Source organism: Planococcus citri, chromosome 3 (genome assembly GCF_950023065.1).
Source record: "Planococcus citri chromosome 3, ihPlaCitr1.1, whole genome shotgun sequence".
Taxonomy (NCBI): domain Eukaryota; kingdom Metazoa; phylum Arthropoda; class Insecta; order Hemiptera; family Pseudococcidae; genus Planococcus; species Planococcus citri.
The window spans coordinates 69,367,546-69,390,503 of record NC_088679.1 but is presented as its reverse complement, the minus strand read 5'-3'; the positions used below and the strand labels follow the sequence as shown (position 1 = coordinate 69,390,503).

General features: G+C 34.7%; 2 protein-coding genes across 3 annotated transcripts in view; one reads left to right on the top strand and one right to left on the bottom strand.

The window, feature by feature from the left end:
* The window catches only part of LOC135838591 (NADH-cytochrome b5 reductase-like), a 280,351-nt gene that overhangs the window by 96,122 nt on the left and 161,271 nt on the right, over positions 1-22,958 (top strand). The window contains exon 6 of the mRNA XM_065354280.1: positions 266-328. Coding sequence (XP_065210352.1) covers positions 266-328 — 63 coding nt within the window. The remainder of the gene's footprint in view (positions 1-265; positions 329-22,958) is intronic.
* Positions 1-22,958, bottom strand: part of LOC135838583 (fatty acyl-CoA reductase wat-like) — a 107,575-nt gene that overhangs the window by 47,617 nt on the left and 37,000 nt on the right. The window contains exon 1 of one of the 2 annotated variants that reach the window (XM_065354268.1): positions 20,420-20,476. The exons of the other annotated variant lie outside the window; for it this stretch is intronic. The gene's annotated coding sequence lies outside the window, so the exon portion shown is untranslated. Of the gene's footprint in view, positions 1-20,419; positions 20,477-22,958 lie in introns of those variants that run through there. 2 annotated transcript variants of the gene reach the window in all.

Here is a 22,958-nt window from a genome sequence, read left to right as displayed (position 1 = left end):
TCGTTAGTGCAGTAATTTACGAGGTCTCGTAATGATTAATCATTAAAAAAATCGATGGCGTGTGTGTGATGCGTGGGTGCTGAGCATTGAGCGTAGAATGGGCTAAATTGTTACGATTACGATGCCTGTAGCGATGGGAATCACCTAGTTTTTTAAATTGGGGTAGATTTTTAATAAGTGGTTTGAAATTATGTAATATTCGTAGGAAACCGGGTTCTTTTAGGTGGATTTTTATTAATTGCGTATTTTTTTCTTTTGTTTTCAGATTTGAATTCATTATGGTTTATGGTTCGTGGAGCTGCCGTCGTTATCGAGAATGAGATAAGAGGTATGTGGAAAAGAATTGATCATTTTCGAATTATGTTAGTTTATTTCACTCTTTAATCGAAAATCTGAAAAATAATTTCGCTTTTTTCGACAAAGTTTACGAAAAAGTACCAAGTTAGCTACAATCGCGACATGATCAAAAGTCTCATTTTTTTTTGAAAAAAGAAAATGGCAAAAATTATAATTTTTTCGTCAATAACTCCCAAAATTACTGCTTTTTGTTAAGATGACACAATTTTGCCTTTTTGACAAAAATTCCCACTTTTTAGAAAAATTGCTAAAGATTTTCACTTTTTTCCTCAAAATTGTCCAAAAGTTTTTCTTTTGAGGCAGAAATGGTCAAAGTCTTGCTGCTTTTTGCGAAAAATTATCTAAAATTCTTGTTTTTTGACAAACCAATGAAGATAGAAAGCTAAAATCAGTGAACTTTATAATAACATAATTTCAACATGGTGAGTCGATTGAAAGTAGTTTCAAGCTATATTCTGAACCCTCCAGTCATAATTTGGAAACTCCAGATTTCCAAAAAAAAAAAAAAAAAAAAAAAAACTAGACAGCTGCGCTTAGTGCAGCTGTAACGGTGTGCATAGGCTATTTTGTTACAAAAGCACAACGCAATTTCGAAAAACAACGCAATTTTGGAAAAAAAGCACAGCGCAATTTTGAAAAAAAAGCACAATGGGTCATTCCATGCCAAATCGGCGGATTTTTGCACGAGGGGTCTTCGATTTTTTTCAAAATCAGATCATTTGTAGAGGTCATCAAACGATGACGAATGACGCAAACCGGACATTTTTTCGATTTTTTTTGACGGAGCTGTGGCGCTTCAAAGTTCTCCAAAATGGCCGAAAATGGAAAATTTCAGTTGCAAGTTGCTCCGGTTGTACGTGGTATAGAATTTTGAACTTTTTTTCAAATTGTAGTACTTTGAGAGGGTAATCGACGAGTGATGTCAAAATCAGTGTTGCCACTTTTAAAAACCTGAAAAAATCGATTTTAAAACTTATAATTTAAATATAACCATGATGTCCGTCAGTAAAAATTCTGATAAAATTCTCAGTTTTAGTCCTTTTTATGTAGAATAACATATCAAAAAATTGGAGGGGCCTTTTTTTTCATTTTCGAGAAAAAAAAATTACAAGTTTTACAATTGCTGCAAAAGTACCATCGGAAACCTAAAAAATGAAAATTTTTGCATTTTTGAAATATTTTACCAATGTGTAGACGATAATGTGAAAAAAATCCCCCTCCCCCCTCTGTCAACGAATTGACATTTTTCGTGCTATAAATTTTTATTTCAAGAGTGAAATATATGCATTTTTCGTCAATTTGTCGACAAATTGGGGGGAGGGGGATTTTTTTCACATTATCGTCTACACATTGGTAAAATATTTCAAAAATGCAAAAATTTTCATTTTTTAGGTTTCCGATGGTACTTTTGCAGCAATTGTAAAACTTGTAATTTTTTTTTCTCGAAAATGAAAAAAAAGGCCCCTCCAATTTTTTGATATGTTATTCTACATAAAAAGGACTAAAACTGAGAATTTTATCAGAATTTTTACTGACGGACATCATGGTTATATTTAAATTATAAGTTTTAAAATCGATTTTTTCAGGTTTTTAAAAGTGGCAACACTGATTTTGACATCACTCGTCGATTACCCTCTCAAAGTACTACAATTTGAAAAAAAGTTCAAAATTCTATACCACGTACAACCGGAGCAACTTGCAACTGAAATTTTCCATTTTCGGCCATTTTGGAGAACTTTGAAGCGCCACAGCTCCGTCAAAAAAATCGAAAAAATGTCCGGTTTGCGTCATTCGTCATCGTTTGATGACCTCTACAAATGATCTGATTTTGAAAAAAATCTAATACCCCTCGTGCAAAAATCCGCCGATTTGGCATGGAATGACCCAATGCAGTTTCAAAAAAAAAACACAACGCGATTTGGATTACGAAAGCAGAACACGATTTTATTGATTTTGAAAGCACAACAAGGTTTCAAAAAAATCACAACTTCGAAAAAAAGCATAGCGCAATTTTAAAAAATTAGGCACAACAGCACAACGTGATTTCGAAAAAATAAGCACAACATAATTTCAAAAAAAAGCGCAACGCGAATTTGAAAAAAAAGCACGAGATTTTGAAAAAAAGCACAACTTTGAAAAAAAGTACAATGCAATTTTTAAGAAATAAGCACAATGCTATTTCAAAAAAAAGCACAATTCAATTTTGAAAAAAAAGCACAATGCAATTGAAGACGTCATAACAAAAAGGGGTATATATGACACATATGTCCTTTTTGAGACAAATCCATATTGTTATTCTTCAGACCTTCCTCTATCATATTAGGGAACTATAACCCAGGTATGTATGATGGCCATTTTGTTCCTGGTTTGACAAACTTAGTATTGCAGTATGGGAATTCGGCAAACTTTAACCGCATATATCTTTAAAACCGTGCACTTTTACAACTTTTTCATAATATGTAACATTTTTGAAAGAGAATTGAACGAGCTTTCCAATGGTATGCTACATGTATCAATTGAAATACATTTAATTGTTTTGAATTTCAGTCATTTTTCAGCACTTTATTTTTGGGTTAAAAATAGTTTGAAATTGTGTGAAATTCACAGCATGTGCTCTAATTCAATTATTACTTTCATTCTATGCCAGAAATTCCGTCATAAAAACCTTGAATCGAAAAACAACATTTTTTTTTCGTGAGGAACAAAATGGGAGTCTGACATACCCGGGTTACAGTACCTTAATCATATGAGACCACCCCCACTTCACAAAGTCAAAAAACCAGTGAGATATCGCCATTTAAAATTGCGAAGTTGATTAAAAATTTACTTTTTCAGAGATAATGCGTTACTCATGGTCGATTTTGTGTTGTCAGCCATTATTTACCTGGTTTAAATCCAAAAATTTGCTCAAAAACATTTTTAAATCAATAAAAAAAAATTGGCCAAAAAAACTCGTCTTTTTTGTTGTATTTTTTTTTTTTTACTCAACATAGCGATCTTTTTTCAGAGATAATGGGTTACTCATGGTCGATTTTGTGTTATCAACCATTATCTTACCTGGTTTAAATCCAAAAATTTGCTCAAAAACATTTTTAAATCAAAACAAAATTGGCCAATTTTTCTTTTCAAAAAGGACATATAATTTGAAATGTTTGAGCGCTTACCGCTAATACACAGTTTCCTCCAGACTGATGATGCATAGCATTTCATAAGTATAGTTAGATATTGGGAAAATAAGATAAAATTGCCAGCATGTTCAAATATGAACATTTCTAAACTTCACAAGCACTCAAACTTTCAAACAGTTGTTTCTCAAAATACAACTTTCACACATATGTCCTTTTTGCTATGACATCTTCAATTTTGAAAAAAATCACAACACTATTTTGAAGAAAAAAACACGCAATTTTGAAAAAATCACAACCTGATTTTGAAAAAAAGCACAATGCAATTTTGAAAAAAAAACAATGCAATTTTTAAAAAATAAGGACAACTTTATTTCAAAAAAAAGCACAACGCAATTTTGAAAAAAAAACAACGCGATTTTGAAAAAAGCACAACGTGATTTGAAATTTTTGAAATTGAACAATGGGAACGATAACACTCTAGATAAGAAATTTGGAATTTGACGTCATCTCCGACTTTGAATCTCAAAATAAGTTTATTTACCTATGTCTTAATGAAAAGAACCCTCACATTTTGATATTTTGTGACACGTTAACTTATAATGGTTGAAAAAAAGTTCGATGGAAGGGATGAAGGGGGAGGAATTCCACATCGAGAAATTACATGACCAAAAATGAATCAATACAAAGTGCACCGGCGATGTAAAATCGTTCACATAAACGATGATGACTTATACGCTAATTTATATTTTGACGTAGGTAGGTAGGTAGGTAGCTGTTACCAATACAAATATCGATTATCACTCATTTTGGAAGGCAATTTTTTTGAAAACCAATCTCCTCATCGACGATAGGTAATATAGGTCAGAATCGGAACATTACAATACCTACTCGTACTACTTACACATCACATATGGTGATTATCGCACGCAATGCCTACCTGTGCCTACATTTAACATAAAGTTCTGAAATGGTTCGAAGAATGCATCTTTGGTCGAAGAAGATGTTTGCCAACTTCGGAAGTAATTACATATCACGATGATTAGCCATTTTTCATTGATAACCATTCTTTCGCACGATTAAAAATGTAGATATATGAAGCAGGTACCTAGGTAAGGTACAATGCAAACAAATAATATATAGGTACCTAACCTAAGCGATGTATATGCTACAGTATAGACTATACGCCAGAGTGACGCAACACGTTGAAAGATCATTGTTAGTTATTTGAATCGGTTCCAATTATAAAGAATTTCCATACACGATGGTAGAATATTTTAAGGTTATTGGCCATTGTATAAATCAGGCGGAAAATTTACCTTTTACACATTGATGCAGTCTAGTATTTGAGCATAGTCTTCTGTAAACTATCATCTACATATCAACTTGTGCGTGATATTCGCCTATATCGAACTCGTGGTTGGTCAAGGTGCGCGTGAAATGGGAAAAACCTTGTACACACGAGTATACACAAAGATGAGTTCGCGAAGTCGAGCAGGAAATTCACTGTGGAAAATTTTTTTCAAAAGTTTTTTTTTTCACTTCTTTTAAATTAGCTTGATTTAGATCGGGGCACGAACGCTTGTAGTATAGTACAATTTATTCGTGTAGGTTTTAAATGTTCGCCTTTTATATGGTTGCAGGCTACGTATAGATAAAGTTGCTCGTTGTCTTTTATTACGGCGATGACCCGGCGATGAAGGCGATGAATTTATGAACTTGTGTAACCCTTTACCGCGTGCTAACGTGTTGGTTAAAAGCGATTGCAAAAGCTCGATAAATATTCGACTTGATGCAGCCTATAGCCAAATGTCACGCATTTCAACGGGTTACTCGCTTCGCTCAATGGCAATTGTTAAGCGAGATATCGTGTTAAGCGCTAAATAAATAATAATCATTTTTATCGGTTCCCTCTTTAAAATGTCGGCGATTTTTTTTCTCTCTTTTTTTACCATCCGATGTATTCCATTGACCTTTTGTAATGTGGGTATTTCGACGAAGGAAGCGGGGGTTTTTCTTTTTGTACATTGTGTGTGTGCTTTTTTATCGTGATTTTTCCAAGAATAGAATTGGTAGAAGCCAGGGACGTACATTTTTTTGGAGAGAGAATTTTGAGATTTTCACATCGACTCCTCAAATGATAAATCTTGAGCACACGCTTCACAAACAAATTTGAAACCAAAATTTTCTATGAAATTTCACTAAATGAAATTATTAGAGAACTGAAATTTGGCGATTTTTTAGGAATAGTTTTCTAAAAAAAAAAAGTCACGAAATCTGTCTAAATTAACTCCAGCACGTATGTATGCTCGAGATTGATGCTTATTGGTGGGCAACTTGACCGATTACGCATCATTGCTCCAAGATCGATGTGTTCCAGTTAGGAACCATAATATTTTTATCCAGCTTGTCAAAAATGGGGCGTGAACTGCAAAAATATGGTTCCAAATTTGAAACACCAATTTTGGAAAAATAGTTTGTAATCGGTCTAGTGGATCATCAACCCGCACCACTCTCGAGCATATGTGCTGACGTTGATTTGGATAGATTTTATGGTAGGTGGGTATTTTCTTTTTCTTTAGAAAACTGGAATTTCCATAAAGTTGCTGGAGGCTCCAAAATGGCTTGAAAACCATCTTCGGCCGACTCAGCGTGTGAAAATTAAGATACAGAGTAAATTTTGACTTTATAATTTTATTTGGTGAAATTTTATTCGATTTCAACAATCTGCTGGAGGCTTCAGAATTGGTCAAAACGATTTGAACCAGTTTTTGATCGATTCGAATTTAGTGTAACAAATTTTTTTTTCATTTTTGACCCCAATTCGATTTTTGAAAATTTACCAAAATTTGAAAAATGCGATTAAGCATCTGAGTTTTTAGCTGGTGATTTTTTTTTCGCATGTCTTTCAATTTAGCTTTCTCCTTAAAAGTTACCGCGATAGTAATAATAATCAGAACCAGATCTGCAAGTGTTTCTTAGCTTTTATTTTTGAACAATTATTTTCGCAATAAAATAAGTAATCCTAACCCCTCTCCATTCCCCCCAAAAACCGCAGACCTATGCGCCAAAATTCACCATTATTTTCATAGGTGCCATATTTTTAGCACCTATAATTTTCAAATAAAAAAAATTTTCAGTATTTTCAACACTTTAGAATTTACTGGACACCTGGTAGGTACGATCAACGCAAAAATTTTATTAATTTTTTTTCGCACACGAGCTCATTTTAGCGCGATAAAAAAAGCAATAAAAAATCACTTTAATCGCATTCTCGCCGAGCCTTTCGACTTCCTCGATTAAATTCTTTACATAGTATAGCACGATGAGGCATAAAAAGAGAAGAATTGAAATAATACAAATACGTATGTAAATGACGCCTGATGCGAGTATCACCGCATCAGCATCACAATCGACGTAAATATTCAGATGCATAGAGATGCCTACACTTGAACCAGATCTGAAATAATAACGCGTGTTTCACCTACATTTACGCACCTCTCGCTATATACGTGAATTCATCTAGCGACTGGGAAACCCCTCATGCGATAGTCAACAAAACTGACCGCAAGCGCCAACTACAGCGATAACTACACCCGTGAAATCGACTCGACGAAATTTTCCATCATTACAGCATGCTAAGACATCCTATATCAACAACCTAGTCAACCTAGTCTTCAATTTGGCGAATTTTTCTTTCAATAACATATAACGTAGGTTAAGTACTCCTATACCTACTCGTATCCTTACAGGAACTATACACGAACACGACATCGTTAACGAGGCTTTTATAATATAATTGTGCAATTCGAAGCGGCGAAGGAATTAAAATTCCTTGTAATTTATGCGTTAAAATATTTAATTATAAACAAACGAACGCAAATGGAGTAGAATTTTCACGGTTCGCAAATTCCGCCAAGTGTATAGTCTTTGCTCTTTTTAGAAGGTGCGGGGAGGAGTGAGAAACGTTGACGAAGGCGAGAAGGGAAAGGGTTGCAAATAGTTTCTTTTTTGATAAATATTACCAACACCCAAAGACTTAGTAGACGATACGACGTTGCATATAGGTTATCTATATGGACCATTATATGGACTATATATGGTATATATGAAGTTATAAAACGGTCAAGGAGAAATCATCCCTTTACACATACGTGTACATGTGGTACGTTAGGAGATGGCGAAGGCGAAGGCGATGGCTTTTAATGAAAGTCATAAAATAAAAATACAACGTTTTTCCCACACCAGCTTTCTGACAGGTTATAAATTTAGCTTTCCAGTGCCTTTTGTCGGTTGTTGATTGTGATAATTAGAAAATATATCGTTCGACTTGACAGCGCGGCTGCTTGATTTTAACGACCAGAATTTATAAAAGATTCTGCGGAAAATTGTTAAATATTAATATTTTTTCGAAATTTACGAATCGAGTACTTTATGAGAAATATTTCAGCGAAAACGAACGCTAAAAAAGAAAGGGGTTTCGAGCGAGATTTTCCCTCACGTTATCCGGACGAAACGAGGAATGAACCTCTTTTCCATTTTAAGAAGTTTGTCCATTCGTCTTTGCTTCTTTGCATGTGTGCGACCAAATTCTTCAAAGTTGGAAAGAAATCGAGAAGGAGGGAGGGGGTGAAAAGTTGGTCCTCCTGCAAAAGACATATACTTATGTGACTTCTGTTTTTCAAATTTTTCAAATATTGATTGGGATTGGGATGGGGGGAGAGGAGGAGGTCACGACCCTGAATTTCACTTATAGCCCAGTCAAAATGCAATTTGACCCAAACATTATTGCAAACAAAGGTTTTTTTGGTGAATATTGTCTAGGGTGGTATGCTGAACAACATACTAAAAGTCCCCGCCCCTACCCCACGAGCTAACCCCCCCACAGTTGACCAAAGCCCCCCAAAATCAGTTTTTCGTCCAAAACTCCCGAAATATTGAATTTTGAGTAAAATGAGCTCAGTGATCATTTCATCTCCTCTCCAATACCTATCAAATGAGCTATCGACCAACTCCCTAGCCTCAAGGGGGGTGGCGCTACGACGACTAAAAGTGACGTGATTTTAATAATTTTACATTTTATGACTTGGGACTTGTAACCGGTTCTAATTGATAAAATTAAGTGAAACTTGGGGAATGGAATTCTTTTGAAAGCTAGAGTTGACCTCTGGAGTCTGGAGGGTCAAAGTTGAAAATTACAGAAAGGTCATTTTTTTGGAGGGGCATAACATGACCCCAAATGGATGAAAAGGGTCCAAAATTATACCATCGAACAGTACCCCCACTGTGATCAACATATCCAAATTTCGGCTTCCTGGGTCATCCCCATCCCATTTAAAGCGGAATCAAGGTGAAAATCCCCTTATTTTGCCCATATTTTCGTTTATTTTCATCTTAAAAGGAGTGGGGATGGCCTAGGAAGCTGAAATTTAGATATGTTGATCACAATGGGGGTGCCGTCCGATGGTACATATGATTTTGGACCCTTTTCATCCATTTGGGGTCATGTTATGCCCCTCCAAAAAAATGACCTTTCTGTAATTTTCAACTTTGACCCTCCAGACCCCAGAGGTCAACTCTAGCTCCAAAAAGAATCCCATTCCCTGAAGTTTGACTTCATTTTATCAATTAGAACTGGTTACAAGTCCCAAGTCATAAAATGTAAAATTATTAAAATCACGTCACGTTTAGGGGTCGTAGCGCCACCCCCCTTGAGCCTAGGGAGTTGATCGATAGCTCATTTGATAGGTATTGGAGAGGAGATGAAATGATCACTAAGCTCATTTTACTCAAAATTCAATACTTCAGGAGTTTTGGACGAAAAACTGATTTTGGGGGGCTTTGATCCACTGGGGAGGGGGGGTTAGCTCGTGAGGTAGGGACGGGGACTTTTAGTATGTTGTTTAGCATACCACCCTAGACAATATTCACCAAAAAAACCTTTGTTTGCAATAATGTTTGGGTTCACCTATTTTTTTCTGCTATTTGACTGGGCTATTAGGTCATTTTCATGGCCAATTTCCCCCAAACTGGAAAATCCTGAAATCCTCCGAAGGCTGCAGAACAGCTTTGAAATCATTCAAAATTGATTTGGGAAGTTGAAAATAAAATGTAAACAAAATGTCATACAGTTTTTGTAAACTTATTAATCTGATTTACTTTCTAATTTTTCCCCGAAGTTCTTTGAATTTTTAGAACTTTATCACGTCCAAATACAATAGCTAATTTTTTTCAATTTTTATAGAATTTTTTCAAAATTTGTACACTTTGATGTGATTGTTGGTAAGTTTTTTTTTGACTCGCTTGAGTTTACCTACACATTTTGAAAGAACAGTCTTTTTTTTTCAAACAAAAGTAAAAAATCAAAACACCCAACAAAATGCTCCACCACTTCGCCTCTGTATTTTATAAACACTGCTTCGATAGACGGCGAATTTTCATCCCTTTTAACACACTTTTTCACTCCTAACTACCGCCAAGAAAATGGTCCAGCGTAGAATATTACGAAACGCGTAAAATGCTCTATAAAATGAACTCTATACCAAAGTCTACGGTGCTTTTTCCATTTATGGATACGTTCGGTATACGTCGAGAAGGAGAATTTAAGCACTTCTCTCATAATGTCGAGTAAATTACACGAGACTTTCTGCTATAAACGTAGTTTTATGTTTTATGCACTAAATGCTCGGTATTTCCGGCTAAAATGGCTCGGTTTGGAATTGTTTATGAAAAAAAAATTTACCAGTTTCCAAAACGTACGAAGCCATGATTTTGCATTGCGAACGGTGAACTGAGATTTGGAAAATACGAGCTACATATTTTTAATTTGTTTTGTCATTTTGAAACGATCTCTGCATTACATATGTAAATATTTAGCCTATTCCGTTATGTCAATATTTCGTATGGCTGAAAAAAATTGCTATAAAACGAATATTCCAGAAAGATACGTCGCGAAAACAGAATCTCATCTCGATTAAAATTTTTTCTACATCGATAAATGGATTTTTCTCGATCATAAGTTTTTATTTTTTTTTACGATTAGGTATTTGTACGTTAATTTTGTAAGTAGGTACAAAATATCAAGTTTTTTTCTATCAAGTACCTATTCAAAAGTTGAAACAAATATGAGAAAAAAATCTCAAGATGAATTTGACCAATAATATGTTTATAATTTCCAAAGACCTTGAATAAGTCCGGATTTTCGAATAAAAATTTGCAGAAATAAGTCGAAACAACGTAATTGAAAACTTCCTAAATTATGCATACGAGATCGTTTGCATTCTTTTTTGAACGAATGCCAGGAATTTAAAAGTCGATCATCTATAGTTCGGTATGGTAGACTGATACTTAGTAATTTATTACAGCCAGCCGACGGACGGTTTGTTTTTTTTTAAGGGGTGAAATTATGTAATTTGGAGTAAAAAAAAATTCGCCATGTTTGAAATTTCTTTTTCGAGAACGAGTTGGTAAATACACGAAATTGTACAGGGTGTTCCAGAATAACCTTTCACATTTGTTTTTTTTATTACTCTGAGAGAAAAATGTTTACAAAAATTCTTTTACAACCAAAATGAAGTAGAAATATGCCGTTTTTAGACCGTATATTTGAGTTTTCATTAAAAATGAAGTTTTAAAAATTTTTCCATCGAGATATTTTCCTTCATTTTTGACACATTCAACCGAACATTTTTTCAAATTATTGAACACTTCTCTTCCAATCAGTTGCGACTCATGAACCTAGAAGCTGTTTCAGAGTCCTAGATTTATCTCGATACACTTTTGACTTGGAATAACTCCATAAAAAAAATCGCAGGCTGAAAAGTCAGGGGATCAAGGTGGCCATTAAATTTCTGGTTCAACACGTCGACCATAACAAAATTATTTGATGACTGAAGTGCTCACGCGCTAAACATATGTGTACATCCCTGGTAGTTCCAACATGTTGGAAGGAAGTAAGTAACTCTATTACGTCGCGTCTGTCTTTTAGTTCGGAACAAGAAACTCGTTTAACATTTTGCCTTACCCCTCACTGTTACTGTTTCATTAAACACACATGGTCCCACTATACCGAATTTAGCCACGCCCAACCAAACAGTCAACTTGGCGGAGGTTTAGATGTTTCTCAAGTATTATCAACTGATTCTTTGTACACTAGAAGCGCACATTCCAATTATTCACTTCACCATTTAGATAAAAATGAGCTTCGTTACTGATGAATAAGGAGTAAAGAGTTACAGGAACCTTTATTTTTAAAAAAGGCCTTCACAGTAAAAGCACACTGTACAGCCATCTACTTCTCCAGGGCAAAAAATAACTATTGAAACATAATTCGGCATGCTTTGGCTACCTAGAACCGCCTTTACCATTCCCCTAGCTCCACTTGAACACAGATCAGTGGTTACCAAAATGTGAAAGGTTATTCTGGAACACCCTGTATATCGAGCTTGGAAATTAACAGGGAAACCCGACGCGGACGTTCGCCAGGGAATATACTGTGCCTATCTAACCATATCACCTGTAGATATTTACATACTGATGGAAGATACCTTATTGAGAACGAACGAGTTGAATTTCTAATTTTTGTAATAAATTAAGAAGAGAAAAAAAACACTCGAAAATGAAAATATATAATCTATCTTTTTCAAAGGGTAAAATTTGCGTGTGTTTGCTTAATATTTTTCTCGTTTTTTTTTCTTTCGGTCAGATGGGTGGATATTTTTTACGTAAAAATAGAGCTGTTGAAAGAGTGAAAAAGAACTGATTGTTGATTTTACCTCGAGAAAGTGCTATAATGATGAGAGAGGAAAAGGAAGACGTTGAAATGATAATAAAAAGTTGTACCTATCCAAAAATAAATTAAAAATTAAAATTTTTATTTTCCTATTGAATAAAAAAGCCATCTCGCGTTACTGGAGGATCACTCGAATACATAGATGAATCGAAGTCCCGATTCGTTCGAATCTTTCGATTTCATTCGCGGTTTTATTCCATTAAAATAGCCACACTAGTCCATATAACTTTAATAAAAATCAATGTTTTTCAATTTTTTTTCTCCCACTTGCACCATTCGTATACGTAAAAACAAAAGGTTGCAAGAAATCACTATCCTACGTACGAGTGTATCTGTATAGCTGGGAAAATGGGATAAAATCCTCGCACGTCACCCGAAGGCTGGGTTAATCGAGAAAAACAACAAACGTCTATTTTATTAACTTTTCGACCTCGCAGATAGGTACCTACCTATTTCCTTTTAAACACAGACGCACACGATGCGAAAATAAAAGCGCGAAAATGTGACGTTAAACTTTATTTTATTTCTATAATACCGAGGGAACGATGTCAGCTGAAAAAAAAATGCCCATTCGTATCGAGCCACTTTTAAAAAGAGCTCATTGTTGTCGTCGCTGCATTGTCAGTTCTTCATCGCAGCAGCGGTCGGAGGAAAAAAAATTTCGAGATTTTCACGTGCTGACACGAAGTGTTCTTCAACGATGAAGGACACTCGACGTCTAGCTGGCTGGCTGACTTGGCGAAGTGGCGAATTCTCTCACATGAGGTTTATTGAGGTTATCGACAGCGTGTTCTAATGTACATATAAGGTTCAAGTTCATCGCAATAATGCGGTGATCACCCTTTGAAGTATATATACGAGTGTACGGTAATTCGAAGCGAAAAATTGCATCATTCGGTAATTCTAATTATGCATTAGAGAAGTGAGAATTTTCCGAGTAAATGGCATTTATACCTATTACGTTTATTTTATGAGCATTGAAGGTAGACATTGTTTAGGCTGGCTAGGCAGTCGCGTGGATTAGGTGTTCAAGGACTTGGAATTCGTATGTGTGAGGTGTGCTGCTCGCTCGATGTGCATTGTACGGTTAGGAAGATTATGATTTTTGCACGATTAGATGTGTGATTAAAGAAATTGATGCGAAAGGTGTTTGTTAGGCTTTCTTTCGAATTTTGATGGATCCTAGCAAAAAACCATGCCATGGACAAATGACCCAAATTAAGTCAACGTTTGACCTCCCCCCCGGGGCTCGAGCTCAAAATTTTAATCGTTTTAAAAGGTATGCGTTGAAGAAAAAATTTGATTTTTTCAGCTCAGGTGGTCAAACGGATGTTCAAACTCGATACTTCCGAAACCCCCAAAAAAGACACTCCACTTGCCATTTTGAATTTTCTTCGGGGTTTTGAGCATGTTTCAATATATGGAAGCCCATTGGTGGAAAGGGGGGGCTTCAGAAAGAGTCAGATCTGAAAAAATGTCAATATTTGAGTCAAAAATTTTCAAATTTTCATAACAATCAATACCTACTTATTCTTCTTGACTTTTAGTTTTTTTTTATACCTACCTATTGAAGTTTTGAATTTTCCCCCAACTATTCATTTCAATTTTGAGATAAGAACCTTCAAAGTTTCACAGAAGGCTACTCCTTTTCTGAAGTCTTGAAATGGAAATTACGGTAGGTAGCTAACTGGAAAAACAAAAGGAAGACAAGTTGGAAGAAGAACAAGGTATTGAAGAAAAGTGGTAAGCACGAAAACGAAAGGTTAAAACAGCAGCAAAAAAGTTTATTCCACTCAAAGGAAAAAGAAAACACAAACCATGGATGACTCAAGAGATACTGGATCTGATGGAAGAACGAAGAAAAGCAAACAGACCAAGTAGTGAATTCACAGCACTAAATAATCAGATCATGGGAATGTGCAGAATGGCCAAAAATGAGTGGTATGAGGAGAAGTGCCAAGAAATAGATCTGGAGAAAAGGCACAACTCTAGAGAAATGCATACCAAAGCGAAGCAGATGATGGCTGCCCATAAGAAAACGAGAAGTGGAATAGCATTTATGTATATGCGAAGAAAAGATGAAAAGTATTGTGTTGACAATCAAGAAACAGAAGAGGTCTGGATCAACTATATACAAGAATTGTATGAAGATGACACATACCCAGCTCAAATGGAAGTTTCATCCACAGAGGAGGCACCACAAATTGAAATGTGGGAGCTGAGGAACGCAGTGAAGAGAGCCTGAAACCACAAAGTAGTAGGGGAAGATCTCATACCAGTAGACTTGATTAAACATCTAACATTAGAGTACAAAAACAAATATACAGTGGAACCTCGATAACTTGAAATCCAAGGGGAATGGTCATTCATTCGGCTTAGAGGTTTTCGAGATAATCAGTTTCGAGTTATGCAGGTAAGATTTTTAGAGTGTTCGAGTTATAGAGGTCTTATGAAATGAATGAATTGAGAGATGTGTAAGCGCATAAAAGATAGAAGTATGAATTGAAATATTCGAGTTAAGTATAGCGGTAAACCCCAGACAACGTACAACTTATAGAGGCTTTCTCACTATTTTTGGCTAAAGTTTAGCTTCGAGTTACAACTGAGATAGGTAAGTGCATAGAAGTATGAATTGAAATATTCGAGTTATAGAGGTAATAGAGGCTTTCTCACTATTTTTGGCTAAAGTTTACCTTCGAGTTACAACTGAGATAGGTAAGTGCATAGAAGTATGAATTGAAATACAGTAAAAGCTCGTTATAACGCTCTTCAAGGAACTGGAGAAAAAGAGCGTTATAAGCTGAAGCGCGTTATAACCGAAAGTCTCATTCTAACACTAATTAGCGTTATACCGCAAATTCTCGTTTTAAAGCGAAAAAAACGTTATAAAGGAAGTGGAAACGAGAACTTTATTTTGAATTTGAACAACTGTTCCAGGTGGAAACAAAAAAATCAGAAATTTTACTTTGATTTTGAGGTCTGCTATAATAATATAAATGATTTTTTGGCCAAATTTTGCCATAAAAGTTTTTTTTTGCTTTTTTAAAAATCAAAACTACAAAAATTACAAAAAAACTGTTGTTGCGGCCAAAATTTTCAGAAAGTGATAATTTTTCACACATCAGTAAGCTTTTTTTCGCAAAAAATTGGGTTTTTGTTGCTAAAATTATGAAAAAAATGTGATTTTTCCTCAATTTTAGAGCGTTAAAACGCGATTTATAATCACTCATGAGCGTTATATCGCGATTAATTTTACATTGGTTTTAATTTGTGATGTCAAGGGACTGGAAGGAATCAGCGTTATAACGAAATCAGCGTTATATCCGAAAGCGTTATAACGAGCTTTTACTGTATTCGAGTTATAGAGGTAAACGCCTGAAAACGTACAACTTATAGAGGCTTTCTCGCTATTTTGGCAAAATTTTGGCTTCGAGTTACCACTGGTTTGTGTAGTCAATTTCGACTTATCTGAGTCAGGTTAACATTGAGTGTTACGAAGATTTCAAGGGGAATGGAGGTTGGTTCAGCTAATAGAGGTTTTCAAGTTGATAAGTTTCGAGTTATCGAGAGCATACTGTACTATCAACTGACAATACTGGCAACTCCATTTAAAATAAATTGAGCGTTTTTGTCACAATAATAGCGTGATCTGAACAGCCTGGATTGAAACTAAATCTTATCAAAAATGCTCTGATTGGTTGGTTTATAACTGGTTTGAATCTCGCGCGTCCATGACATTCGAATCAGCAAATCAGATGCTTGTTGTAAAATTTAGTTTCACTCCAGGCCGCTAGGAGGATAAAACACCATTTTTTGATGGAGTTGCCAGTTTTGTCAGTCAATAGTATTTGACAAAAATGAGGTGTTGAAGATGATAAATGAAATAATATGACCAAGGTATGCTGCCTAAGGACTTCAAAGTGGTAAATTTTGTACCAATACCAAAAAATAATAACTTGCAAAAATGCTCTGAATATAGAACCATCGCACTAATGAACCACACACTGAAGCTACTACCTAACTTACTAACCATCATGAATGCCAGCATTAAAAAGAAGATAGATGAAAATCTAAGCGAAACACAATATAGCTTTGTAGCATAAAAAGGGATGAGAGATGCAATTGCCCTGCTGAAAGTGATCATTCAAAGAGTACTGAATGCAAATGGGGAAACATATTGCTTTGTCGATTATGAGAACACATTTGTGTCATTCCATAAGTAATGGGCCTATTTGGTCGTTTCTATTTATTGAGATAATCATGTTTTTAGTGAAAAAGTTGAGAGAATCAATAATCGAGGTTTTGATGGATTTTGATGTAGAACATATCCAACTATTGCGTGTTGAAATATCAAGGCCGCAGGTGCGCGCTAAGCGGAGGAAAATGGAACTAAAGTTTTTCCAAGAAGGGCCCATTTGGCCAATTTTGTTTTTTTTTTGGTGGTAAATAATTCATTTCCGCAGACTTCCGAAAAAGTACCCTCCAAATTATACTGCACCTAGTCGCCAGTGGCAACATGTATACCATTCAAAAACACGTTTTACCTAGGTGCAGCGCTAGTTGTGTGATACTGGTAATGGATTGCGGAGCAGGAGGTATGGGTTCAAATTTCACCTCGGGAAGAAATTAAAAAAAAAAAATTTTTACAATTTTTATTTTTACAAGTTGAATTTTGACAGAAAATGTAATTTAATAATTTTTTTTGCTTTTGAACAGAGTAATGAATTTTTTATGCAAAATTTTAATTTATTAATCATTGTTTTTCAGGATTAAAATACTCATCAACATGAAAAGATTGAGTAAAAAAAATCACTATTGCAGGTGGGTAGTAATATTTGACATCAGAAACAATAATCTTCAATTTTAGGTATGAAGGTTTTGGGATTACATGAAATTTCAGCTTTTTTCAGAAAAAAAACTTTGAAGGTGATTTTCTCAAAAGTTGAGCTTTTCAAATTTTTAATTATGGATTTTTTTGGAGTTTTTTTTTTTGCACTTTTTGAGCTTCTATCCAGATCATATGATTGCTCCGGAGTCCTACTTCACCCCCCCCCCCCCCCCCAATAACTCAATATCGACCAAATAGGCCCATTACCTGCAGAATGACACATTTGATCGTGTCAACCATAAAAGGATGTTGGAGATCCTGAAAAAATACAATATTGATGACAAAGACCTGCGAATAATCAAGAACCTGTACTCCCCCCCCCCCACCAAATTGAAATATTTTCATGTTCAAAGTTCTGCTTTTGGACAGCTGGACATTCTGATCCTATAATTTGTCTATGTGTCCTGGGTATTCTGATTTTGTCTTGATTTTCTGTCAAAATTGTTCAAAGATCTTGGTTTTTTCAAATTCTTCATAAGTTTGGATTTTCAAGTTAAATCATATTTTTTCCAAAGTTTCTTTTTCTTTTCAAGTTTTCTTTCGTTGTAAAATAACTGAGAAGTGCAGAAAATCCGAAAAAAATACCCCTCCCTATCCCTTCCTTCGAAAAGAATTGAAATATTTGAAAAAATGTTCTACTAGAAATCCTGCTTGTTTGATATCTTGAGATAGACTGTGGGGTAGGTCAATTTTTGAATTTCTTTCTTTAAAATTTGTAACCTATTAAATTGTTATGAATGGCTCCAAAAAATTCAGATCTTCATCCACTTAGCTGTGGCTGTAACCGTCTTTTAGGATTTTTTTCCAAAGCAGGTATTTACAGTTTTATAAATGCTGAGCCCCGGGGCGTTCGGAATGAGAAATGGAAATCTGTTTATATTTCTTCACCTCTGTGATTGAAAAATAGAGTTTTTCGTTTGGAAAGAAAATGATCGCGTTTAATTTCCGTCGTCACGACCAGCAGAATCTCTCACTTGCCAAAACAATTCTATCGATTCGAAGCGTCCGAATAATAACACAGTAGAGCTGAGAGGTGACCATTTTATTTAGTCTTACAGTTGCCTGGAGCTGAGAGTGGTACTTGCTGATTTTATTTTCATCGAATGGTTACTTGGTCGGGTGATAGAGAATCGTAGCAGAGGTGGAAAGAGGGGGGGCAACTATTTGACTGAAATACTAAATTCGTTCCATTTTAAACAACAACCAACAACGTGTGAGAATATGAAACAAAATGATACGTTACGATGGAAATTTATTTACGATAAAAAGCTTCGACGGAATTACATTCGAGAAGAAAGTTCATTTCCGGCGTTTTTTATTGTATTGCATTGTGGGAAGAAAGATCAAACTATGATTATTGCTGAATTCGTCGATAAGTTTCCATTCCACGTTTCCCACGGAAAGTTTTATTTTTTTCCCGCTTCGGCGCCAATTGAAAAAGTTTCTTATGAAAATATTCTGTAGAATATTATATTACAAAAGTTTATTAATTTTATTTATAGAAAAGGTTATGAAAGTTTCAATTCTTATACATAGTGTCTTTACCGCGAAATATTGGGCGGTTTTAAAGGCTCGAGAATCGTGGTATTGTTTCGCGTGTTTTTCTTTTCAATTAACAGGTTTCGATTTGAAATTTTTCCACGAGTGTTGTAGGTATTTTTCCCTTCTCGAAACGCGGAATATTTTTCAAGTTTTTCGCAATTCGGGCTGAAATATGCGATCGTGTAGGTATCTTTTAATCTGTTAGAAATTCTTGTGAAACGACGACGTAGAAAATATTTGTGCGTGCTTTTCAGCGAGATGAATCAACGAATCAAAATTTAATCTGATCTATTTCAAAGCTTCAGCCGAAGCTAGACTATTGAAAGTTTCAATAAGATTACGATGAGCGGAAAATTTTGACATTATTTCTATTCGATTTATGGTCTAGTTTTCTTCGAATCGCTGCTGTTCGCTTTTTCACTGCTTTTCTCGACTACATACTCGTATATGAACTTTTGTTTGTAATATTTTACATTTTCAACTGACATTATTCTGTCTAAAATAAAGTAAATAAGTCTGGTGCGTGCTGTGTAGCGTAGGTTGCGAACAGCGCAGCGGTAAGTTGTCTGTGTCTGGTATTACATATATTGTATTGTCTGATACACGTCTTTTTACATTTTCATATTCCGCCCTGTTTTCAATTTTTAAATTGCTTCTACCGGAGGCGAATTGTATAGTGCGAGTTTTTCATACTCGTGTGCCGCTGAACATTTCTGTGCTGTGCAAATCTTTCTGCCAAATGAGCATTACAAGTAGGGCGAAAGTAGTCAGTATACCATATGGAGCGAAAAAACTGCGCAAATGATACGCTATTGTTGAAATGAAGCGCTCTATTTTGATGATTTTTTTCTGTATAGAAAGAGAGAAAAAAGAGAGATGTGTTAAGGTAGATATTTGATTTTAACGTCGTGTCGATCGTGTTTCTTGTAATGGAAGTAATTCGTAATTTTACTTTTTCTTTTTAAAAAAAGCACTTAATGGAGTGACTTTTTCGCGAATTGGTTGCGCGCTGTATTGGCGTTATTTTTTTATGAGCTGGGGACTGTAGAAAGAGATGAGAGGGAGGGTATAAAAGCTGAAGATGTTTAATTCGAATTTTATCGTTGAGATGTCCAATTTTTTGTAGGATGCTCATAATAAAGTCTTGTTTGAAATGTGTTCTCGAAGCTGGAATTGGAATGAATTGAAATGTTTTCGATGAATCGTTCGCGAACGAATACTACTTATTTATTGAATGGATTATTTCTATAGCGAGAAGAAATTTTTTCGAAAAATTGGAGTTGCCTTTCTCGGAATTGGAATTATTGTCCATTGAATATTTCGTTCGCAAACGAATCGTTCAATTGAAGGAAATCGTTCGCGAACGATTCTATATTTTTCAGATCAACCTTGACAAAGAAGTTGGAAAGTCGTATCCAAATATTCAAGTTTTTTTGTTTTTCACTCTCAGAGAGTGATTGGAGACTAATTTGAAACATTTTGAATGAATCGTTCGCGAACGATATAATTGGACTTTTTGGGAGGAAAATTTGAAATAAATTTGTTTGAGTAGAAAGAGATAAGACGACTGGGGGATTTTCCCAACCCCCCCGAGCAACTATTGATTTTTCAAAAAATCAAATTTTCGATACATCCATAATGAATTCATCAATTTTCGTTCAAATTTCAACGAAGAAATGCTATACTCTTTTACATATAAATCATAAAATGACTTACTCATCTCCATACGTGGATGCATAATATTCTAGAAAACACTCCGAAGACGAAAATACTACTCACCTGCAACAAAGAAAAAAATAACATTGAGGATTAGTTTAATTTGATTAACAGTATCACAATTCAAGTTATCAAAATTGACACAGGCTGGCACAAGAATAATCAAATTCATCATATAAAAGTCTGACAACAACATTTGAAAAAAAAAACATTCTAGGATCTATTGAAATTAAAATTTGATGTTTTTGTCCGTGTCCTTCCCCCTCTCACACATATAAATCAAGCAAAGCAAATAGCAAAGGCAAAGTTTTTGGTTTTTGAATAACAAAAAAAAAGCTTTCAATGACCTTTAGAACGAGAAATTTTCAACTTTTGACGATATTGTCGACTTTTCAAACTGATGAGCATCCTGTTCTATCCACCTTCAATACGAAAAAAGGTCTGAAAACTATGGAGAGCTGGAAATGCATCTGGTGTTAATTTAAAATCACTCGAACCTCCCTCCAATTACATACGATTTTTCACATACATACTTTCAAGTGTTCAGATCGTCGGACTTTGAACGAATCATTCGTGAATGAATTTCAATTTTGGAATCAAAATTCTTCTTCAATTAGAATCTTTTTTATAGCGATTCGTTCGTGAACGATTCCTTCTGTTTCGAGAACACGATTGCTTTATAAAGAATTTGAATCATCATTTTGAGTAAGCTGAGTTTTTTTTTTATGATTTGAAAACTCGTCCACGAACGACTCTTGATAGTTTGAATCAATCAGGCAAACCGCTGAAATGATTCTTTCGAATAGCTCATTCGCGAATTATAATTTTCGACTTGGAGAAAAGGAAGCGTATCTGCGTTATTTGATCGATTCAGTAATTTTCAAAACAATTCGTTCCCGAATAATTGATCATAGACTGCGAAGAACCTTATTTACTTATTTCAAATTGTTGGATCTTTTTGGATGTTTCGAGAAATTTCCAAGTGAATCATTCGCGAACGATCAACTACCATTGTAACAGATTATTGATGAAAATGAAAAAAAAATAATAAAAAAAAAAAAAAAAAATAAGGAAGAACGAAGACCTGCTCATTTTGGATATCGAGATCATTTTTTTTGAAAATTCGTTCCTTGTTTTAATCATTTACCTGAACCGTTCACGAACGAATATTTTTTCATAAGGTAGATTATTTTCGACCTCAAAAAAAAATCTCAATCAAAATTATTTTTTCAAAGATTTGTCCGCAAACGATTTTCATCAGTTTTGAAAGATTCGTTCTCAAATGATCATATTTTTTCAAAAATTCGTTCATAAATAACGCTGGGTGAGTTGAATCAATCAGATGATCGTATCAATCATTCGAATGAATCGTTCGAGAACGAACATTTCTGGAAATTATTTTCGACCTTGAAAGAAAAATAACTTTTTTCGATCAAATCAAAATTATTTTTTCAACGATTCGTTCGCGAATGATTCTATCAGCTTGGAAAGATTCGTTCCCGAACGCCCATTTTTTCCAGAGATTCGCGCACAAATGAAACTGGGTAGTTTGAATCAATCATTTGATCTTTTCAATTCTTCAACTGAATCGTTCGTTCGCGAACGAAATTTTTTTCACAAGGGAGATTATTTCCAACCTTGAGAAAAAATATAATATTAATTTTCTCAATCAAAATTCAAGATCAATTTTTTACCGATTCGTTCGCGAACGATTTCATCGATTTTGAAAGATTCGTTCACGAACGACCACTTTTTTCAAATATTTGTTCACGAACGACCCTGGATAGTTTGAGTTGAATTGATCAGATATGATTGAATCGTTTGCGAACGAAAATTTCTTCATCGAGAGATTATATTATTTTCAAATTTCGACATTGAGAAAAAAATCCAAGGAATTTTTTTTTTTATATTTTTATTAAATTGATTCGTTCGCGAACGACTATTTATTTTTAAAATGAATCAAAATTAGAATCAGAATAAGTATTTATTACCTGTTTCAAACCAATTTGTTGGTGAGTAATTTTATGAATTTTGGAGATTCGTTCACGAACGACCTATTCTATAACCAGCTTTTTCAGATTATTTTTGATTGATTTTTTTGGGCGGGGGGGGGGGGGTGAAGGGAGGGTTTGAATGGGTAGTCTATGGATTTTGTAATGACTTATTTTCATTTTATCAGAACTTGAAAATATTTCGTATTTTTTCATTAAGTATTCAAATCATTGCTCCAAACGAATCGTTCGTGAACGATCGGTGCTTTTGGGGAAGATAATTCTCAATGTGGAGAGAAGAAAATATTTCTTCCATTAAAATTGCTTCAATATTCGTTCGCGAACGAGCTCCTTCTGTTTTTAGCGCTGAGGACGTATGTATTTTCAAATGATTCGTTCGCGAACGATTTTTCATCGTTTGAACCAATCTCTTCCGAGTGATAGAAATAGGTTTTTTTTTCATAGTTTAACGTTTAGGACAATATTCGCAAGCGATTTGAAAAATTTTGAATGAATCGTTCGCGAACGAAGTGTTGCTCTCGCCCCAT